The 19,394-nt window shown below is 68.4% G+C and overlaps 1 protein-coding gene across 2 annotated transcripts; it reads left to right on the forward strand.

Moving 5' to 3' along the window:
• On the forward strand, positions 1-18,853 carry FASN (fatty acid synthase). Of its 2 annotated transcripts, none has more exons than XM_059147793.1 (42): positions 1-196; positions 1,786-1,945; positions 2,591-2,743; positions 3,831-4,004; positions 4,121-4,321; positions 4,424-4,546; positions 4,635-4,750; positions 4,825-4,959; positions 5,476-5,947; positions 6,023-6,210; positions 6,308-6,497; positions 7,099-7,193; positions 7,312-7,446; positions 7,531-7,734; positions 7,881-7,996; positions 8,293-8,468; positions 8,568-8,759; positions 8,842-8,922; positions 9,039-9,218; positions 9,434-9,613; positions 9,702-9,905; positions 10,408-10,712; positions 10,955-11,347; positions 11,429-11,593; positions 11,675-11,793; positions 11,978-12,132; positions 12,266-12,469; positions 12,640-12,790; positions 12,877-13,055; positions 13,151-13,270; positions 13,417-13,539; positions 13,652-13,875; positions 13,977-14,178; positions 14,273-14,424; positions 14,537-14,628; positions 14,892-15,043; positions 15,156-15,401; positions 15,632-15,820; positions 16,037-16,267; positions 16,357-16,580; positions 16,670-16,768; positions 16,880-18,853. In XM_059147793.1, exons 2-42 carry the CDS (start codon positions 1,819-1,821, stop codon positions 17,267-17,269), a joined length of 7,557 nt encoding a protein of 2,518 aa, XP_059003776.1. In that variant the 5' UTR covers positions 1-196; positions 1,786-1,818; the 3' UTR covers positions 17,270-18,853. The 2 variants fall into 2 exon arrangements, with proteins under 2 accessions (XP_059003776.1, XP_059003775.1); XM_059147792.1 differs by having other exon boundaries at positions 1,812-1,945.
• The last annotated feature ends 541 nt before the right edge of the window (positions 18,854-19,394 follow it).

Raw genomic sequence — 19,394 nt, forward strand, 5'->3', positions numbered from 1 at the left:
CAGCCCCGACGCTCATTGGCCTGGGCGGCGCAGCCAAGCTGTCAGCCCATGTGGCGTGTCCGCGCGGGGACGGCCGCGGTTAAATAGAGTCGCGCCGGCCTAGAGGGAGCCAGAGAGACGGCAGCGGCCCGGCCTCCCCTCCGCCGCCCGCTCCATCCTCGCTCCGCCGCCCGCTCCGCCGCCCGCGCCAGACCAGGTACGAGCGGCCCGGCGCGGCCCGGGGGACGGGGGCCCGGGGGGCCGGGGCGGCGGCGGGGCCCGGGGCGCCGGGGGGCCGGGGCGGCGGCCCGCACGCTGCGGTCTCGGGGCGCTCCCGCGGGGAGGGGTCGAGCCGTCGGGCCGCGGACTCCGAGCGCCCGCTGTGGGTGCGCGGGGCGCCGGGGGCCGGCGGGGCGGGTGGGCGAGGGCGAGGCCGGACGCCCGCCGGGCGCGCCGCGAACAGCCATTTTGGTCGCGGGCTGGGCCACGAGGCCCGCAGCGCCCGGCCGCATCCCGCAGCCCCGGTGCCGAGGGCCGCGGCCGGGGTGTTGGGCCGCGGCGGGGGGGAGCCGGCTCGCGTCACGTGGGCGCCGCGCGGAGCCCCAAGCGCCGGAGGGCGGGCGGGCGGCGAGGCGAGGTGGCGCCGCGGGGTCTCCAGCCCCTGCCCGGGCCGCGCCGCGCTCGGTGAATAGCAAGTAGGGGGACCGCGGGCGCTCTCTGGAGGCAGCGGCCGCCCCCGAGCCGGGCCGCCCCGGCCGCCCAAGGGCTCTTTCTTTATGCGGCGCTGGGGATGGGGGCTCCCTCCGGGCCGGGACTCGGGCACGCGGGGCCACGCGACGAGGACGCTGCTCTCCGCTCGCGCGCCCTTGCTCGGAGAGGCCCGGGGACCCAGGGCGGCCGGAGACTGGCGTGTCCGCTGGTCCTTAGCGCCACGAGGCCCTGAGGCCTTGGCGGAAGTGGCCGGACCAAGCCTGGCTTTGGCCCCCTCCTCCGGGAGCCGCCCAGGAGCGCCCATGCTCAGGGGGGTGGGGGCTTTCCACGCAGGGGGCCCTGGGTGGTCGGCCAGGCTGTGCAGAGGTGGCCGGGGGGTGTCCTGAGGCCTCACCTGCACAGGTGTGCAGGCGTGAGCAGCACTTGCCCTGCCCCTCAACCAAGGCCGGGTCTCCCAGGTTGGACCCTGCTTAGGTGGTCAGACCAGGGTGGATCCACCTGCAGGGGCTCTGCACTTGGGACCCCCATGTCCCTCCCAAACCCTGGCAGTCCATGGGCTGCCCTTAGTGGAGAGCAAGCTGGCGTGTGGGGGGGCAGGGCCCACTGGTCCGTGTGGGCCGGTACTCCCCCAACTCCGACTTTGGGACCCTCTTTTGCTTGTTTGATTCCCTGGGTCAGCTCCCAACAGAATGAGGGCCAAGTGGCCCCGTCCCGGGAAGAGTTTGGCCCTTCCGGGATGGCCCCGTCCCAGGAGCATCCCAGCAGATGGGTGCAGAGCCCACCTGCCCACAGTACAGGGCAGCAGGGCCACGGGGTAGTCACCCAGGCCAGGGTCCCACATGGGACAGGTCAGTGCCAAAGGCTAGAGGGCCCGATCCTCCTAATGACGAGTAAGGGCTGGCTGGACCGCCATGGACCCCCACCCCGTGCACCCGGGGCTTCTGTCCTGGCCAGTGCAGGGCGCAGGAGCTGGCCACCTGGATCTTGGTCTCAGTGCTCTCAGACCCATAGGTGGTGCTGTGGGGTCGGGAAGCCCGGGGAGAGGGCGGGAGGCTGCATCCTGGTGGTGTGGCTCCTGCAGCTGACCAGCTCCAGGCCCCCACATTGCCCTCCCTGTACAGAACAGCCATGGAGGAGGTGGTGATCGCTGGTATGTCCGGGAAGCTGCCCGAGTCGGACAACTTGCAGGAGTTCTGGACCAATCTCATCGGCGGCATAGACATGGTGACAGACGATGACAGGAGGTGGAAGGCTGGTGAGTGGGTGGCCCCTGCACTCGCCTCCCACACCGCGCAGACCGGCTCCAGCCTGAGCCCCCGTCCCAGCAGCAGAGGCCCTGGACCCCGAGGCAAAGCTGGGGACTGAGAGCCAAGCCTGGGCATGGCCGAGCTAGGTGACCCACTGGGGGGCCAGGTCCAGGGTGAGGCCAGGTGGGGCAGGCACCCCTGGTCCCACCGCCCACCACCCTGTCCCTCAGAGCCCAGCCAGGCACTGCCAGATAAGATGCCAGGTTCTCTCGGGAAGCTGGTTTGACTCCCTCCCGCCCAGGAGGTTCTTCCGTGGAGCCGTTGTACCTGATCTGCGGGGTGTGAGTCAGCTGCTGGGGCTGGGTTGGCCGCTGCCGCCAGGCAGCATTAGGGCAGGCAGGGGTCTCCGGCTGGGGCCGTGGGGAGTGAGGAAGCCCCGTCCCCACTGTGCTCTGCTCCGAGGCCACCTCCCACATGGCTGCCCAGTGGGGCCCCTGCTCAGAAGCAGGGCTGGTGTCGCCCACAGGGCCCCCGAGACCCAGCAGCACTGGCCCCTGCCCAGTCTTCTTCAGGAGCTCATGGCCCCCTGTCACGGCAGGGACTTCGTCCTTGGTCCCCGGGGTCCCACAGCCCTCCACTGCCTCTGTCTGCAGGGCTCTACGGCCTGCCCAGGCGGTCCGGCAAGCTGAAGGACCTGTCCAAGTTCGACGCCTCCTTCTTCGGGGTCCACCCAAAGCAGGCTCACACGATGGACCCCCAGCTGCGCTTGCTGCTGGAGGCCACCTACGAGGCCATCTTGGATGGAGGTGGGTCCCCATGCGGCTGCGGGCCGGCCGTGGCCTCCTTGGGGCTGGGGGCCCCGTCCCTGAGGTTCCCACCTCTCCAGAAATCATGACATCACTGCCTCTTCCCACGTCTAAAAGCAGAAGTCTAAAGACACAGAAATACCAAGGAGGCAGCCCAAGGCGCTGCGGCTCTCTGGGGCTGTGGCTCAGGGCCCGTGGGCTCAGGGCGGTGCGGGAGGCGTGGGCCTGGGAGCAGGTTGAGGTTTCACAACATGCAGGTGTCCCTGGCATGCCCTGACGCCCCAGTCCCCTCCCTCCCCAGAGGACAGCTGCTCTTGGGGCGAGGGTGGAGTGCCAGGCAGACCGGGAGGTGGGGGCCGGCCCCCAGGACGCGTGCCCTCCACTCTCCCCTTCTCTGGGCTGTGTCTGGCCTTGTACAAGTGCCCTGAGACAGCTGTCCCTTGTCACGGGGCACAGACCGGTCCCTACCACCCCAGGGGCCTAGGAGCCCTGCCTGGTGAGGAGAGGAGGCTGGCCTCGTGGGCGTGGCACTCGGCAGGTGGGTGGCAGGAACCCAGCCCTGAGGGGGAGCAGGGGGCCTACCCGCTCGCTTGCCCCACAGCCGGCCAGCCCCCGGGCCCTGAACTCAACAGTGTCGCCAGCACAGAGCTCCCTGGGGTGAAGGGCAAGCGGAGACCTTGGGTACCGCTCCCCAGGGGCTGGTTGGGGTCCCTCCCTCCTTTCTCAGCCTGGACACTCGGCCTTTGTCTCCCTCTGTTTCCTTATCTGAGCCTGTCCTAGGGCTGCCCTTGGCGCTCGGGTGCTCATTGGTCCTGGGGCTTGCCAGACCCTACTGGTGACACCAGGGGCCAGGGGAGTGTCCTGAAGACAATGCTGCCTTCTATCCTCCCCTCCAGCTCTCTCGGGCCTCTGCCTGACCCAGAGCCTGGAGCCCCACCTGTCTCCTGGGCCCCGAGTTCCCTGTCTTCCACCCCAGCTGGGCTGGCTGCTCGGCTCAGGCCCCTCCAGAGTCGGGCCACAAGGGGAGGACTTACCCCAGAGCTGGACAACAGGCCCAGCCGCCAGGTCTCACCATTGCTTCCTGCAGGCATCAACCCAGCGTCACTCCGAGGGACACACACCGGTGTCTGGGTGGGCGTGAGCGGCTCCGAGGCCTCGGAGGCCCTCAGCCGAGACCCCGAGACTCTCCTGGGCTACAGCATGGTGGGCTGCCAGCGGGCCATGATGGCCAACCGTCTCTCCTTCTTCTTTGATTTTAAAGGTGGGTGCCCGCTCAGCCCCTCCGGGCCCCTGGTTCCCCCAGGATGGCTGGCCAGGGCTCCCAGGGGAGGCCATGCGGCTTCCACCACTGGGCCCCCACATTGTGCTGTTTCCCAGGGCCCAGCATTGCTCTGGACACGGCGTGCTCGTCTAGCCTCATGGCTCTGCAGAACGCGTACCAGGCCATCCACAGCGGGCAGTGCCCCAGTGCCATCGTGGGCGGCATCAACATCCTGCTCAAGCCCAACACGTCCGTGCAGTTCATGAAGCTGGGCATGCTGAGCCCCGAGGGCGTCTGCAGGTCCTTCGATGAGTCTGGTGAGCGGCAGCGGGTGATGGGCTGGGCGGCAGCCCCAGAGCACCTGGCCTGGGTGCTGAGGGTCTGCAGCACCCCGGGCCTCACTGGCGCTCTGCACACAGGGAGCGGCTATTGCCGCGCAGAGGCAGTGGTGGTCATGCTGCTGACCAAGAAGTCCCTGGCCCGGCGTGTGTACGCCACCATCCTGAATGCCGGCACCAACACCGACGGCTGCAAGGAGCAAGGTGGGCACCAGCGGGGGTTGGAGGGGCCCCGGGCCGGGCTACCGCGAGGGGTCATCGGCCGGGGGCTGAGGCCTTGCTCGTCCTGCAGGTGTGACCTTCCCCTCTGGGGAGGCGCAGGAGCAGCTCATCCGCTCCCTGTACGAGCCGGCCGGGTTGGCCCCAGAGTCCCTGGAGTACATTGAAGCCCATGGCACAGGCACCAAGGTGAGCGCCCCGCCAGCACCCCGCGCCCGAGAGGTACTCAGCTGGGGTCCTGACCCTCCTCCTGTCCTCCACAGGTGGGTGACCCCCAGGAGCTGAACGGCATTGACCGAGCCCTTTGCACCACCCGCCGGGACCCGCTGCTGATCGGGTCCACAAAGTCGAACATGGGGCACCCAGAGCCCGCCTCAGGGCTGGCGGCACTGGCCAAGGTGGGTGGGTGAGTCCAGAGCCGTCCTGCCTGCCAGGCCGGGGTCGGGGGGTCCCACGGCTATGCTCGAGGGGCGTGAGCCACGGAGGCCCAGGCAGCAGGGGCCAGGCCGATGACCGGTCTCCCCCCTTGCTCTCTGTGAGTCAGACACTCAGCCAGAATAGGGGGCAGCGAGGACCAGGTGGCCTGTGGGGAGAGCCCGCGCTGTAGCTGCCGGTGCTCTAGGTTTCTTCCGGCTGACTAGTCACCCGTTTGTGGCTTCCGCAAGAACTGGGACCTGGAAGGAGCCCTGGCGGGGGTGGGGGGCGGTGCCTCTGTGTCTAGGCCCATAGCCCACCCATCCAGGGGCCACCACAGGGCCCCGGGTGAAGGCAGGAGGCCCAGAGAAGGGAAGGGACTTGAGGTCAGATCGTTGGGTCCCTGCACCGTGGTGGGCTGAGGCTGGGGACAGGCAGGCCTCCGGCAACAGTGCTGAGCTTCTGGGGCCGGCTGCCCCGCTGACTGCGAGCCTCCGCAGGTGCTGCTGTCCCTGGAACACGGGCTCTGGGCCCCCAACCTCCACTTCTGCAGCCCGAACCCTGAGATCCCCGCCCTCCGGGAAGGGCGGTTGCAGGTGGTGGACCGGCCCCTGCCTGTCCGCGGCGGCATCGTGGCCATCAACTCCTTCGGCTTTGGAGGCTCCAACGTGCACGTCGTCCTCAGACCCAACTCACGGCCGCCCTCGCCATCCACCCCGCACGTCACCCTGCCCCGTCTGCTGCGGGCCAGCGGGCGCACTGCGGAGGCCGTGCGTTGCCTGCTGGAGCAGGGTCACCGGCACCACCGGGACCCGGCCTTCGTGAGCATGCTCAACGACATCGCGGGCAGCCCCCCCGCCGCCATGCCCTTCCGGGGCTTCACGATGCTGGGGGTGCAGGACGGCGGCCTGGAGGTGCAGGAGGTGCCGCAGCTGCCCCCCGGCCCGCGTCCGGTCTGGTTCATCTGCTCCGGTGAGAGCCCGGGCCCGTCCTGGGGGAGAGTGGGCGCCGGGCGGCCGGCAGCCCTGACCCATCTCCTTGGGACAGGGATGGGCGCGCAGTGGCACGGAATGGGGTCGAGCCTCATGCGCCTGCACGGCTTCCGGGAGTCCATCCTGCGTTCCGACGAGGTCGTGAAGCCCCTGGGTCTGCAGGTGTCTGAGCTGCTCCTGAGCAAGGACGAGACCACCTTTGACGACCTCGTCCGCGCCTTCGTCAGTCTCACCGCCATCCAGGTGGGCCCCGGGGCCCGACAGCCTGTGGGCAGGATGGGGCTGCTGGACGGAGCTGGTGGCCGGACTGGCGTGACGTGTCACATCTCCCTCTCCCCAGATCGCTCTCATAGACCTGCTGACCTCAATGGGCGTGCGGCCGGACGGCATCATTGGGCACTCCCTGGGGGAGGTGGCCTGCGGCTACGCCGACGGCTGTCTCACTCGGGAGGAGACCATCCTCACCGCCTACTGGCGGGGCCAGTGCATCAAGGAGGCCAGCATTCCTCCGGGAGCCATGGCGGCCGTGGGTGGGCATCCCCGAGGTCCCCCATCCTCCCCCTGCCAGCCTGGGGGTCCGGGGTGGGAGTGTCGTCCCTTGTGCTCCGTATGTTCCCACGGGGCAGAGGCGGCCACCCACCCTAGCACCTGTTGGGTGCAGCATGGCGGCCGTCTGTCAACCTGGCGCAGTAGCCACAGGGAGGGCTGAAGCCACGTGGGGTTGAGAACCAGCTCCCACCTGTAGGCAAGCAGCCCGTGGGCTTTCGGGAGAGTCGCTGTCGGAGCGGCTCGCCGTGGCTGCCTTCGACCTGCACCTGCTCGTGCTTTGGGCGGGCTGGGCTGGAGACAGGAGGGTTACCTCCAAGAGCCACCTCCCTGAGGTGCTGACGGGGGAGGCCAAGGCCCAGTGTCTGAGACCCAGCTGTCCACCCACGGCACAACAGAGAGAACACCTTCCCTTGAGATCAAACGTGGCAGGAGCGAAAGTGCCCGTAAAGGCCCCGCTCCGCGGTGGTCATTACTACACCCCTCATTAGGGCCTGCCTGGGGCGGCACCGTCCTCGCGGCGGGAGGGGGGGGTGTGCGCCTGGCTCTCCACAGCCCGCCCCCTGAGGCCACCCCTGCCCACAGGCCTGTCCTGGGAGGAGTGTAAGCAGCGCTGCCCCCCCGGCATCGTGCCCGCCTGCCACAACTCCGAAGACACGGTGACCATCTCCGGACCACAGGTGGGCCCGCGAGGCCAGGCGCGTCCCCGGGTCCCTTCCTTGTCCCTCGGGGGCGGCTCTGCGCATGGCCAGGCAGCTGGCGTGGTGCACCATAGAGTCCAGACACCTCTGTCCTCAGGCCGAGATGGTCGCCTTCTTGGAGCAGCTGAAGGAGGAGGGTGTGTTTGCCAAGGAGGTGCGGACGGGCGGCATGGCCTTCCACTCCTACTTCATGGAGGCCATCGCCCCCACGCTGCTGCAGGCGCTCAAGAAGGTGGGCCGGCTGCCCTCGGGGGGGGCTGCGCGGAGGCAGGGCGGCGGCAGCCACGGCCTCGCACTGACCGGGCCGTGTGCGCAGGTGATCCGGGAGCCTAGGCCCCGCTCAGCGCGCTGGCTCAGCACCTCCATCCCCGAGGCCCAGTGGCAGGGCAGCCTGGCCCGCACGTCCTCGGCGGAGTACAGCGTCAACAACCTCGTGAGCCCGGTGCTGTTCCAGGAGGCGCTCTACCACGTGCCCGAGCACGCCGTGGTGCTGGAGATCGCCCCGCACGCGCTGCTGCAGGTGCACACCCTGCCCGGGGGGCGGGAGCGGGGGAGGCCGGCCGGTCCCAGGAGGGACCCTGGTCTTGGGGCATCGGCCAAGAGCAGCCGAGGGTCTGGGCCTGGGGGCAGGTGGGAGCCACTGGTCAAGCCCGTCTGCCCCGCCAGGCCGTCCTGAAGAGAGGCCTCAAGTCTAGCTGCACCATCGTCCCCTTGATGAAGAAGGACCAGACGGACAACCTGGAGTTCTTCCTCAGGAGCGTGGGCAGGCTGCACCTGCTGGGGTGGGTGGTCTCGCCGGGGCAGGGCTAGGGAGGGGGCAGGGTGGAGCGGGCCACCCGGAGCGTCTCCCCGACAGCAAAGCATTTGTACAGGGCCGCTCGGCGGCCTTGAAGTCATCCCCAGGAAGTGGGAGGTGGGTGCCAGGCCACCCCAAGCTCCCTTGCTACGGCCCCCACTGCACCCCATCCGGGTGGCCTCCGGGGCCTCGTGGGAGACGACTGGCTGTGGGTATGACGGGGCAGTCCCGGGCCAGGCTGCCCGCCCCGGCCGGCACCTCACACCGTGCCCTCTCCACTAGCATTGATGCCAACCCCAACGGCCTGTATCCACCCATGGAGGTCCCGGTGCCCCGGGGGACCCCCCTCATCTCCCCCCACATCAAGTGGGACCACAGTCAGACCTGGGACGTGCCTGCAGCCGGGGACTTCCCCAGCGGCTCCAGCGGCTCCTCCGCGGCCACCGTCTACAGCATTGGTGAGGAGGGGCTGAGGGAAGCCTAGGGCCGGGCCGCGGGCGCTGGCAGGGCTTGTCTTCGCCCGCCCAGGCGCCGGCACTAAGGTTCAGCCCACACAGACACCAGTCCTGAGTCCCCCGACCACTACCTGGTGGACCACTGCATCGACGGCCGAGTACTCTTCCCTGCCACCGGCTACCTGTGCCTGGTGTGGAAGACGCTGGCGCGCTCCCTGAGCCAAAACATGGATGACCTGCCTGTGGTGTTTGAGGGAGTGACGTTGCACCAAGCCACCATCCTGCCCAAGACCGGTGAGGCGGGGTGGCCACCCGGCGAGGGCAGGGGAGCCAACGGCCGACCCCTGTGGCTCAGTGCCAGCCTTGCTGTCCACAGGGACCGTGGCTCTGGAAGTGCGGCTGCTGGAGGCTTCCCGCACCTTCGAGGTGTCTGAGAACGGCAACCTGATCGTGAGCGGTGAGCAGTGGGCATCTGGCCGGGCCCCAGGCTCTCCGGGGGGGCTTTGTCCCTGGGGGGGCCCTTGGCGGCCAGGTCCGTGGGACGTGTCTCAGGCTTTTCTGCCCTCACCCCAGGGAAGGTGTACCAGTGGGAGGACCCCGACCCCAAGCTCTTCGACAGCCAGGATGGCCCGGATCCCACGGACCCCACGGCTGCGTTCTGCCTGTCCCAGGGGGACGTGTATAAGGAGCTGCGGCTGTGCGGCTATGACTATGGCCCCCATTTCCAGGGTGTCCTGGAGGCCAACCTTGAAGGTAGGGTGCCACGTTCTCATGGGAGGGGCAGGGAACAAGCCTTGGGGTTGCCTCCCTTCAGGCCACACGGCATCCGGGAGCCGTCGTGGGGGTGGGGGTGGGGACGGGGGTTGTGGGAGGCTGTACAGGGTGTGAGGGGGCACGTGGAGGGGAGGGTGCCGTGAGTGCGAGAGGCCCGGCCCGGCCCCGCCACGCTGACGGCCCCTCGGCCACAGGCAACGCAGGCCAGCTGCTGTGGAAGGACAACTGGGTGACCTTTCTGGACGCCATGCTGCAGCTCTCCATCCTGGGGGCGGCCCAGCGCAGCCTGCGCCTGCCCACCCGCATCATCTCCCTGCACATCGACCCTGCCACGCACCGGCGGAAGGTGTACTCGCTCAAGGGCCAGGCCCAAGGTAGCCCCGTGTCCCGGCCCCTGCCCCACTGTGCCCCCGGCCACCACGGCCCGCGCGCCCCCAGCTTGCCCTTGCCTGTCCCCCACAGTGGCCGACGTGGTGGTGAGCAGCTGCCTGAATAGCACGGTGGCCGGGGGCGCCCACATCTCGGGCCTGCACGCGTCCGTGGCCCCGCGGCGGCAGCAGGAACAGCTGGCCCCCGTCCTGGAGAAGTTCTGCTTCACCCCACACGTGGAGGGGGGGCTCCTGGCCGGAGACACGGCCCTGCAGGAGGAGCTGCAGCTGTGCAGGGGTGAGTCCCGATCCCTGCGTCTGTGCCCCGCCCTTCACCGCTGCCTCTGGCGAGAGGGAGTCTCCCCTGCCCACGCAGCCCCTCGCCGGACCCGTTCCAGCTCGACAACCTCCTGCTTCACAAGGAGTGGAAACCCGCCTCCTCGAGAGGCCCCCGGCATTCAGGGTCGGCCCAGGGCACGAGGACAGATTCGTTCTTCTGGCCTCGGTCCCCAGCCAGCCATCGCGGGGGGTGGGGGCTGGGTGGCCTGGCCCAGCAGACTGCACCCCGTCCTCACCCTGGCGCCAATGGGTGGGGGACAACTTGTGGGGCGCCGAGCCTGCGCTCTGTAGGGAATCTGCCCTCTGCGGAGCTCATGCCTCGATGATACCAGAGGCCTGGCTCCCGGTCCTGGAGGACCAGGCGGCGGGCCTGGTTAGCCACGGAGCCTGCTCCGAGCGGGGCTCCAGGGACACTGGTGCAGGTGGGACCCTTCCCTAGTGGCCGTCTCTCCCCTTCTTAGGGCTGGCACAGGCCCTGCAGACCAAGGTGGCCCAGCAGGGGCTGAAGATGGTGGTGCCGGGACTGGACGGGGCTCAGGTCCCCCGGGAGCCCCCGCAGCAGGGCCTGCCACAGCTGCTGGCCGCCGCCTGTCAGCTCCAGCTCAACGGGAGCTTGCAGATGGAGCTGAGCCAGCTCCTGGCCCAGCAGAGGCCCCTGCTGCACAACGACCCGCTGCTCTGCGGCCTGCTCGACGCCCCGGCGCTCAAGGCCTGCGTGGACACCTCCCTGGAGAACCTGACCAGCCTCCGCATGCGCGTCGTCGAGGTGGGTGTGTGGAGCCGGGTCCAAGCAGGCTCGGGCGTCAGCAGCGCCGGGCCCCATCGGAGGTTGTGCCGAGGCTGCCCTTCTGTCCTTGACCTTTCTGCCCTGGTTGAAGGTGGGCTGGGGGGAGGACACGCGTTGGCGTTCTCTGCAGCAGGGTGGGCCGTCCTGGCAGACATCCGCCAGCTTGGACCCGGGTGTCTGCCGGGGGGGCCGCTGGGCCAGGATGCTCTCCCCGCCTGCAGGTGCTGGCTGGCGACGGCTGCCTCTACTCCCGCATCCCACTGCTGCTCAGCACCCAGCCCATGCTCCAGCTGGACTACACGGCCACGGACCGCCACCCGCAGGCCCTGGAGGCCGCCCAGGCCAAGCTGCAGGAGTACAACCTGACCCAGGAGCAGTGGGACCCTGCGGGCCCCGTCCCCAGCAGCCTGGGCCCGGCTGACCTGCTGGTGTGCAACTGTGCCGTGGCCACACTCCATGACCCAGCCACGGCCCTCAGCAACATGGCGGCTGCTCTCAAGGAGGGTGGCTTCCTGCTGCTGCACACCCTGCTCAGAGGACACCCCCTGGGGGAGACCGTCGCCTTCCTCACCTGCCCGGAGCCCCAGCGAGGCCAGCAGAGCCTCCTGAGCCAGGTGCAGAGGCGGGCTGGGGGCCGGGGGCGGGGGGCGCGGGGGCGGGGGGCGGGCCCAGCACTGACCCCGCCCCCAACGCAGGATGAGTGGGAGGGGCTGTTTGCCCAGGCGTCCCTGCGTCTGGTGGCCCTGAAGAGGTCCTTCTACGGCTCCGCGCTCTTCCTGTGCCGCCGGCCGGCCCCTCAGGGCAGCCCCATCTTCCTGCCCGTGGAGGACACCAGCTTCCGCTGGGTGGACTCCCTGAAGGTCAGTGTCTGCCGGGCCGCCCAGCGCCGTGCTCACGGGCCTGGGGACCCACTCCGACGCCAACCCTCCCTCATCCCGCAGAGCGTCCTGGCAGACAACACCTCCCGACCCGTGTGGCTGACGGCCGTCAGCTGCCCCACCTCGGGCGTCGTGGGCATGGTGAACTGTCTCCGCCGGGAGCCCGGCGGGCAGCGGGTTCGGTGAGGGACAGCCCTGGGGCTGCAGGCCCCCACCCCGGCCCCGGCTCTCTCTCCCTCTCCTGCCCCCACCCTTCCACTGCTCCCTCCCTCTCCCGAGCAGACTCTCTCCCTCCTCTGCCCTCTCCCCCCCCCCCCCCACTCCCTCCTCTTCTCCAGCCTCCCTCACCTGTTTGGATGCCCCCAGATGCATCCTGGTGTCCAACCTCAGCAGCACGTCCCCCACCCCCAAGATGGACCCAGGCTCCTCGGAGCTGCAGAAGGTGTTACAGGGGGACCTCGTGATGAATGTCTACCGCGACGGGGCCTGGGGGGCCTTCCGCCACTTCCCACTGGAGCACGGTGAGCGCCCCGAGATGACTCCCTGATCCCCACCAGCTCCCTGCATTGTACCTGGGTGGGCTGAGGGTGATGGGGCCTGGGGGGCCCTGGCCGGAAAGCCCCCGTGGCAGCCCCGCTTCCCTCTTGCCGTCAGGCCTGCCGGAGGAGCAGACCGAGCACGCCTTTGTCAACGTTCTCACCCGGGGGGACCTCTCCTCCATCCGCTGGGTCTGCTCGCCCCTGCGCCACGCCCAGCCCACTGACCCCAGTGTGCATCTCTGCACCGTCAACTACGCCTCCCTCAACTTCCGAGACATCATGCTGGCTACGGGCAAGCTGTCCCCCGACGCCATCCCAGGTGCGGAGCACATCCTCAGCCGCAGCAGACGCTCGGGGCCAGGGGCTAGGAGGAGGAGGGTCCTCGGTCGCAGCGTTCGGGACCCAGGGGCTCCTGGTGCCTGAGCTTGTGCACTGCCCCCCGCCCCGCCCCTGGGAGACGCAGGGCTCACCACCGCTGTCTGCCCCCAGGGAAATGGTCCTCCCGGGACTGTATGCTGGGCATGGAGTTCTCTGGCCGGGACGCCAGTGGCAAGCGCGTGATGGGGCTCGTGCCGGCTGAAGGCCTGGCCACCTCCGTCCTGCTGTCGGAGGACTTCCTGTGGGATGTGCCGTCCAGCTGGTGAGTCGGGGGGACTCTGAGCCCGGTGCCCTGCATGGCTGCGGCCAAGCCTCAGGCCAGGCTGATATCCTGTGCGGTGCCCGCAGGACCCTAGAGGAGGCCGCGTCTGTGCCCGTGGTGTACACCACCGCCTACTACTCGCTGATCGTGCGGGGACGCATGCAGCGCGGGGAGACAGTCCTCATCCACTCGGGCTCCGGCGGCGTGGGCCAGGCCGCCATCGCCATCGCCCTGAGCCTGGGCTGCCGCGTCTTCACCACCGTGGGTAAGCCCGCCAGCCCTCCCGGGAGCCCAGGGCTGCGCCCCCCGCCGACCCCAGCCCCACAGCCTGGCTCAGCGGCACGCGCCTCTCCCTGCCAGGGTCCGCCGAGAAGCGGGCGTATCTCCAGGCCAGGTTCCCCCAGCTCAGCGAGACCAGCTTTGCCAACTCCCGGGACACGTCCTTCGAACAGCACGTGCTACGGCACACGGCCGGGAAGGGTGAGCGGTGTCCCCAGCACAGCCACCCTCGCCTCCCCAGCACGGGCCTCATCGCGGAGGCCACGGGCCTAGGCGGGGGCCAGGTCGGGCACTCTGGACCTGGGCCCGGTGGTGATGGGAGGACCTCTCTTACCCCCACCCCTAAGGTGTCGACCTGGTTCTGAACTCTCTGGCGGAGGAGAAGCTGCAGGCCAGCGTGCGCTGCCTGGCCGTGCACGGCCGCTTCCTGGAGATCGGCAAATTCGACCTTTCCAACAACCACCAGCTGGGTGAGGCTGGCGGCGGGCGGTGGGCAGCGGGAGACCCGCACTTGGGCGCGGTCCGCAGGGTCGGCCGCGGAGGGGCTGCCGCAAGTGCTGAGCCCTCCCCCTGCCCGCGCAGGCATGGCTGTCTTCCTGAAGAACGTGACCTTCCACGGCATCCTGCTGGACTCGCTCCTGGACGACGGGAGCAGCGGCTGGCGGGAGGTGGCGACCCTGCTGCGGGCGGGCATTCGGGACGGCGTGGTGCAGCCCCTCAAGTGCACCACGTTCCCCAAGCACCGGGTGGAGGACGCCTTCCGCTTCATGGCCCAGGGGAAGCACATCGGCAAAGTGGTGGTGCAGGTGAGTGCGGCCCCTGGGGCCCCCGGCTCTCCCCCCGCCCCCCCGCCCGCCCCGCCCCGCCCCTCGGTCGGGCCTGAGCTGGGCTGCTGCTTGGGCCGCAGGTGCTCAAGGAGGAGCCAGAGGCAGGGCCACAGGTGCCCAGGCCCACACTGATGACCGCGGTGTCCAAGACCTTCTGCCCAGCCCACAAGAGCTACATCATCACGGGCGGCCTGGGCGGCTTCGGCCTGGAGCTGGCCCACTGGCTTGTGCTGCGCGGCGCCCAGAAGCTCGTGCTGACCTCTCGCTCCGGGATCCGCACAGGTGAGCGGGTCTGAGGGCTGGGACGCCCGCTCAGCTCTGCGCTCTCGGGTCTAGAAGCCCAGGGAGCCCAACCGCGCTGCCTCGTGTCCTGCAGGCTACCAGGCCAAGCAAGTCCGCGAGTGGAGACGCCAGGGCGTGCAGGTCCTGGTGTCCACCAACAACGCCAGCTCTCTCGACGGGGCCCGGAGCCTCATCGCGGAGGCCACGCAGCTGGGGCCTGTGGGCGGCGTCTTCAACCTGGCTGTGGTGAGTGTGACTCTGAAGGGTTCCCGAGCAGGCCCCCCAGGGAAGGCCCTCCCAGGCCACGCTCTCCAGAGCCCTGAGGTCAGGATAGCTGCTAAGAGTCCCTGACTCCCAGGTCCTGAGAGACGCCGTGCTAGAGAATCAGACTCCTGAGCTCTTCCAGGACGTCAACAAGCCTAAGTACAGTGGTACCGTGAACTTGGACAGGTGAGGTGTCCGGCCCTCTCAGCCCTGTCCCCGTCCCCCAGCGCGGCCTGGCCCTGACCTGGCGCGTGCCGGGAGCAGCTGTCTCGTGCCCTGCCTGCATCCCAGCACAGTTCCCACTGCCACTCGGGGACCAGGCGACAGGCCTCTGCGGGGGCCTGAGCTGGGGGCTCAGGGCCGTGGAGGCGGGTTAGCAGGCGGGGGCTCCTGGGCGTGGCGGCAGGTGGGCCGGGCCAGCAGGCAGGGTGTGACTCGAGCACTCACAGGGTGACCCGGGCGGTGTGCCCCGAGCTGGACTACTTCGTGGCCTTCTCGTCCGTGAGCTGCGGGCGCGGCAACGCTGGCCAGACCAACTACGGCTTCGCGAACTCGACCATGGAGCGTGTGTGCGAGAGGCGCCGCCACGACGGGCTCCCAGGTGGGTCTGCCCGGCAGCCCCCACCGCCCGCCCCCGGCCCGGCAGCCCCCACCGCCTGCCCCTGACGGGCGCCCCCTCTCACCCTGGCCCACTGGCCCTGGTCCTCCCATAGGCCTCGCCGTGCAGTGGGGCGCCATCGGTGACGTGGGCCTCATCCTGGAGTCGATGGGCTCCAACGACACGGTCATCGGCGGGACGCTGCCTCAGCGGATGAGCTCCTGCTTGGGGGTGCTGGATTTCTTCCTGAGCCAGCCCTACCCCGTCCTGAGCAGCTTTGTGCTGGCTGAGAAGAAGGCTGCCACCCAGGGAGATAGCAGCGCCCAGCAGGACCTCATGAAGGCCGTGGCCCACATCCTGGGTGAGGGAGCCCACCGTCCCCGCTGACCACTGTTGTCCTGGCTGGGAACAGGCTGTGCCTCTTCGCTGCGGGAGAGGCCAGGCACCCGTGGTCGGCACAGGGCGGGGTGGGGGGCTGCGTGCGGGAAGCAGGCCAATGGTGGTTTGGGAAGGGCACCGGCCGCCGGCGTGCTGCGCTCACCCGGGCCCCCTCTCCGCCTCCCGAACTGCCAACTGAGTCCCTGTCCCCAGGCATCCGAGACTTGGCCACCATCAACTTGGACTGCACGCTGGCAGACCTGGGCCTGGACTCGCTCATGGGCGTCGAGGTGCGGCAGATGCTGGAGCGTGAGCACGACCTGCTGCTGTCCATGCGGGACATCCGGCAGCTCTCGCTCCGCAAGCTGCAGGAGCTTTCTTCAAAGGGCGGCCCGGCGAAAGGTGCGTGGCTGTGAGGACAGAGCTGCAGGAAGGGGAGAGTCCCTGGGCCCCCCCAGCCCCCGGTGCCCCTCTGTGTTGCAGGCTGGTGAGCAGCTGAAGCCACCCCCCGGGTCAGGGCTTGGCCATCGGGCCCCTTCCTGCAAGCCCTTTGTGGGGCCTGGGGCGCCTCACCCTTGTCCGGCGCTGGGCCTCCCTAGCACCCTCCCCTCCTTGCAGAGCTGGAGAACGCCATGCCCAAGAACAGCAGCCTGGCCCATCAGCAGGCCCAGCCGAACCTGAGCACCCTGCTGGTGAACCCGGAGGGCCCCACCTTGACGCGGCTCAACTCGGTGCAGAGCTCTGAGCGACCGCTGTTCCTGGTGCACCCCATCGAGGGCTCCGTCACCGTGTTCCACAGCCTGGCTGCCAGGCTCAGCATCCCCACCTACGGCCTGCAGTGCACCCGAGGTGGGGACCCGTCCTGCAAGGCCGTCCCCACCCCGAGTGAGGCGCATCCCACCCCCACTGCCTGCCGCTGACCTCCTTCTCCCCCGCAGCCGCGCCCCTGGACAGCATCCAGAGTCTGGCCGCCTACTACATCGAGTGCATCCGCCAGGTGCAGGCCGAGGGGCCCTACCGCATCGCCGGCTACTCGTATGGGGCCTGCGTGGCCTTCGAGATGTGCTCACAGCTGCAGGCTGCGCAGCCCGGCCCTGCCCCCGCACACAACAGCCTCTTCCTGTTCGACGGCTCGCACTCCTACGTGCTGGCCTACACGCAGGTGAGGCCCCCCTGGCGTCGGTGGGCTCCCCCTGCCCTGCCCGGCCCCCATCCGGCCCCCTGCTGCAGCGGCCCCTTGTCCCTCCGCAGAGCTACCGCGCCAAGATGACCCTGGGCTGCGAGGCGGAGGCCGAGGCCGAAGCCATGTGCTTCTTTGTGCAGCAGTTCGTGGACATGGAGCACGACAGGGTGGGTCGGTGAGCCCGGGGCGGGGAGTGGGGCCAGGGCTGGGCTCAGGGGTGGGGGGCGGACCCCGCAGGCGGGGGGCCGCTCACGGCTGTCCTGTGCCCCGGCCCGCAGGTGCTCGAGGCGCTGCTGCCCCTCCGGGGCCTGGAGGAGCGCGTGGCAGCCACCGTAGACCTGATTGTGCGCAGCCATGCCGGCCTGGACCGCCGGCAGCTGAGCTTTGCCGCCCACTCCTTCTACCACAAGCTGCGTGCGGCGGAGCAGTACGCGCCGCGGGCCACCTACCACGGCAACGTGACGCTGCTGCGCGCCAAGACCAGCAGCCTGTACGGCGAGGGCCTGGGCGCCGACTACAACCTGTCCCAGGTGTGCGACGGCAAGGTGTCCGTGCACGTGGTCGAGGGTGACCACCGCACGCTGCTGGAGGGCAGCGGCCTGGAGTCCATCCTCAGCATCATCCACAGCACCCTGGCCGAGCCCCGCGTCAGTGTGCGGGAGGGCTAGCCGCCCCCACGCCCCGGGGGACTGGGGTCCTGCCGGTGGGACCCCGCCCGCATCCCGGGCCGCCGGGGCCGCCGACTCGGAGACCTGCCGGGTCTGTGAAGGGTCGGCCGGCGGGCGGTGCGCCGTGTGGGGCCCGCGGGGGTCCGGCCCCCGCTCGTCCCTCCAGTTCTCCTATTTATTGCGTCGCTGGGGAAGGCGGGGGGTGCAGGAGCCCCAGCCCTGGGGCCCCCATGATGCAGGGGCCTGTGGAAAGGAGCAGCCCAGGGCACGCGGGCCCCCGGTCTGTGTTTGTCTGTATTCGTTTTTCAAGAAACATGATCCATGTTGCTGCTTGAGTTCTGGAATTTACTGTAACTGTCTGTGTCCAGGGCCACGTCTGGACAATGTCCGTCTTTACCCCAACCTGGTGAACGCCCACCGGCCTCCCCACAGTTGAACCCCACCTGAGCTCTGGCCTCCGGCCACCCTTCCCTCCTCTAACAGCTGCCGTGGGGACCCGGGGTGGCGGGCTGCCCTTCTGCTCCCCGCAGCCCTCAGACACAGGGACAGGGCCTGGCTCCTGGAGGGCCAGGCGGGAGCTCTACTGGGAACACACAGCCAGGGGGACGCAGATAATCCGCTGCTGCGGACTGAAGAGATGGGCCAGGCCGAGTGTGGGGTCCCCGGCGCCACTGCTTGTGGCCAGGATTCCTTGTTCCTCAGGGACGCCAGGGCTTCTGCTCACTTGAGGGTCCCGCCCACATGACTGAGCGCTCTCGACCGGGAGTCAGGGTCCCGCGTGTGACTCTCGTTGGCACACGGCCTTCCCAGCCGCCCCGAGGCTGCTCTCGGCAGAACTAGCCAGGCTGAAACAAGAGGCTGACCAAGACGCTGGGGTAGACAGAGGTGCATCCGAGGAAGTCGGCGGGCAGGGAGGTGCCCTGAGCATCTGAACCCCGAGAGCCAAGGGGTGAGGTAGACCCCAGTGGGTCCGTGGGGTGTGGAGAGCTGTGAGTTCTGGGCCAACTGGGAATGAGCAGGGAAAGCTGGACCCTGCAGCCAGGGAGTCCAGGGTCGGGGGATCAGGTCTACCACCAGGCTTCTCAAGGGATGAGCTGAAACCAGAACAGACCAGGGGCTCTTCCGTATTCTCAGAAAGTTCAGCGTAGAATTACTGTGAACCACCAGTTACGCTCCTAGGTATATGCCCCAAGGAATGGCACACCAGGGCTTGCACAGACGTGTGTGTCAGTGTTCACGCTGGCCCTGCTCAGGACAGCCAGCAGGCGTCCACCAACAGAGTGCACAGATGCGGTCTGTTCCTGCCTGGAATCTCCTGCCCTGGGAAGGGCTGTTCTGGCACATGGCTCTGTATGTGCCAACAGGGAACAGATCTCAGAGCAAAAAATACACCTGGGGGGCACCTGGGGGGCTCAGTGGGTTAAAGCCTCTGCCTTCAGTTCAGGTCATGGTCCCAGGGTCCTGGGATCGAGCCCCACGTCGGGCTCTCTGCTCAACGGGGAGCCTGCTTCCTCCTCTCTCTCTGCCTCTCTGCCTACTTGTGATCTCTGTCAAGTAAATAAATAAATTTTTTTAAAAAATGCATTGGGGGTATAAAGGGTTCCTCCATAATGAGAAAAAAGGTAAAAGAGTCAGCTGATTGAAAGGCTGTAACAATCCCCAGCCTCCATGCCCCGTGACGGCTCCAAGTCACAGGAGACCAGGTTACACATCCGAAGAGAAACCACAAATGTACAATGAAAGTTGAAGAGTCCAAAAGTCCTTCCTGAACTGGCAGGACACGGAGACGGGATGTCGGGGGTAAATCAGATGGACGGTGTGACCAGCCCACTCGCCTTGGCGGAGGTAGAACACCCACGGGGCAGCAGCACAACACAGTTCTTTTCAAATTGATGTGGAACATTTACCAAGGGAACACACATTCTGGGTCATAAAACCAGTGCCGTTAAGTTAAAAAGAAATTCAACTTTATAAAATATTTTCTCTGGCCGCAATTAATAAAACGAGAATAACAAAAAGTTCTCTAGACTATCTTCAAATGTGTGGAAATCAGATCACAATGTTTTGTTGTTGTTGTTTTTAAGATCTTATTCTTTTGTTTGTCAGAGAGAGAGAGAGATCACAG

The sequence above is a fragment of the Mustela lutreola genome, chromosome 15 (genome assembly GCF_030435805.1).
Source record: "Mustela lutreola isolate mMusLut2 chromosome 15, mMusLut2.pri, whole genome shotgun sequence".
NCBI lineage: Eukaryota > Metazoa > Chordata > Mammalia > Carnivora > Mustelidae > Mustela > Mustela lutreola.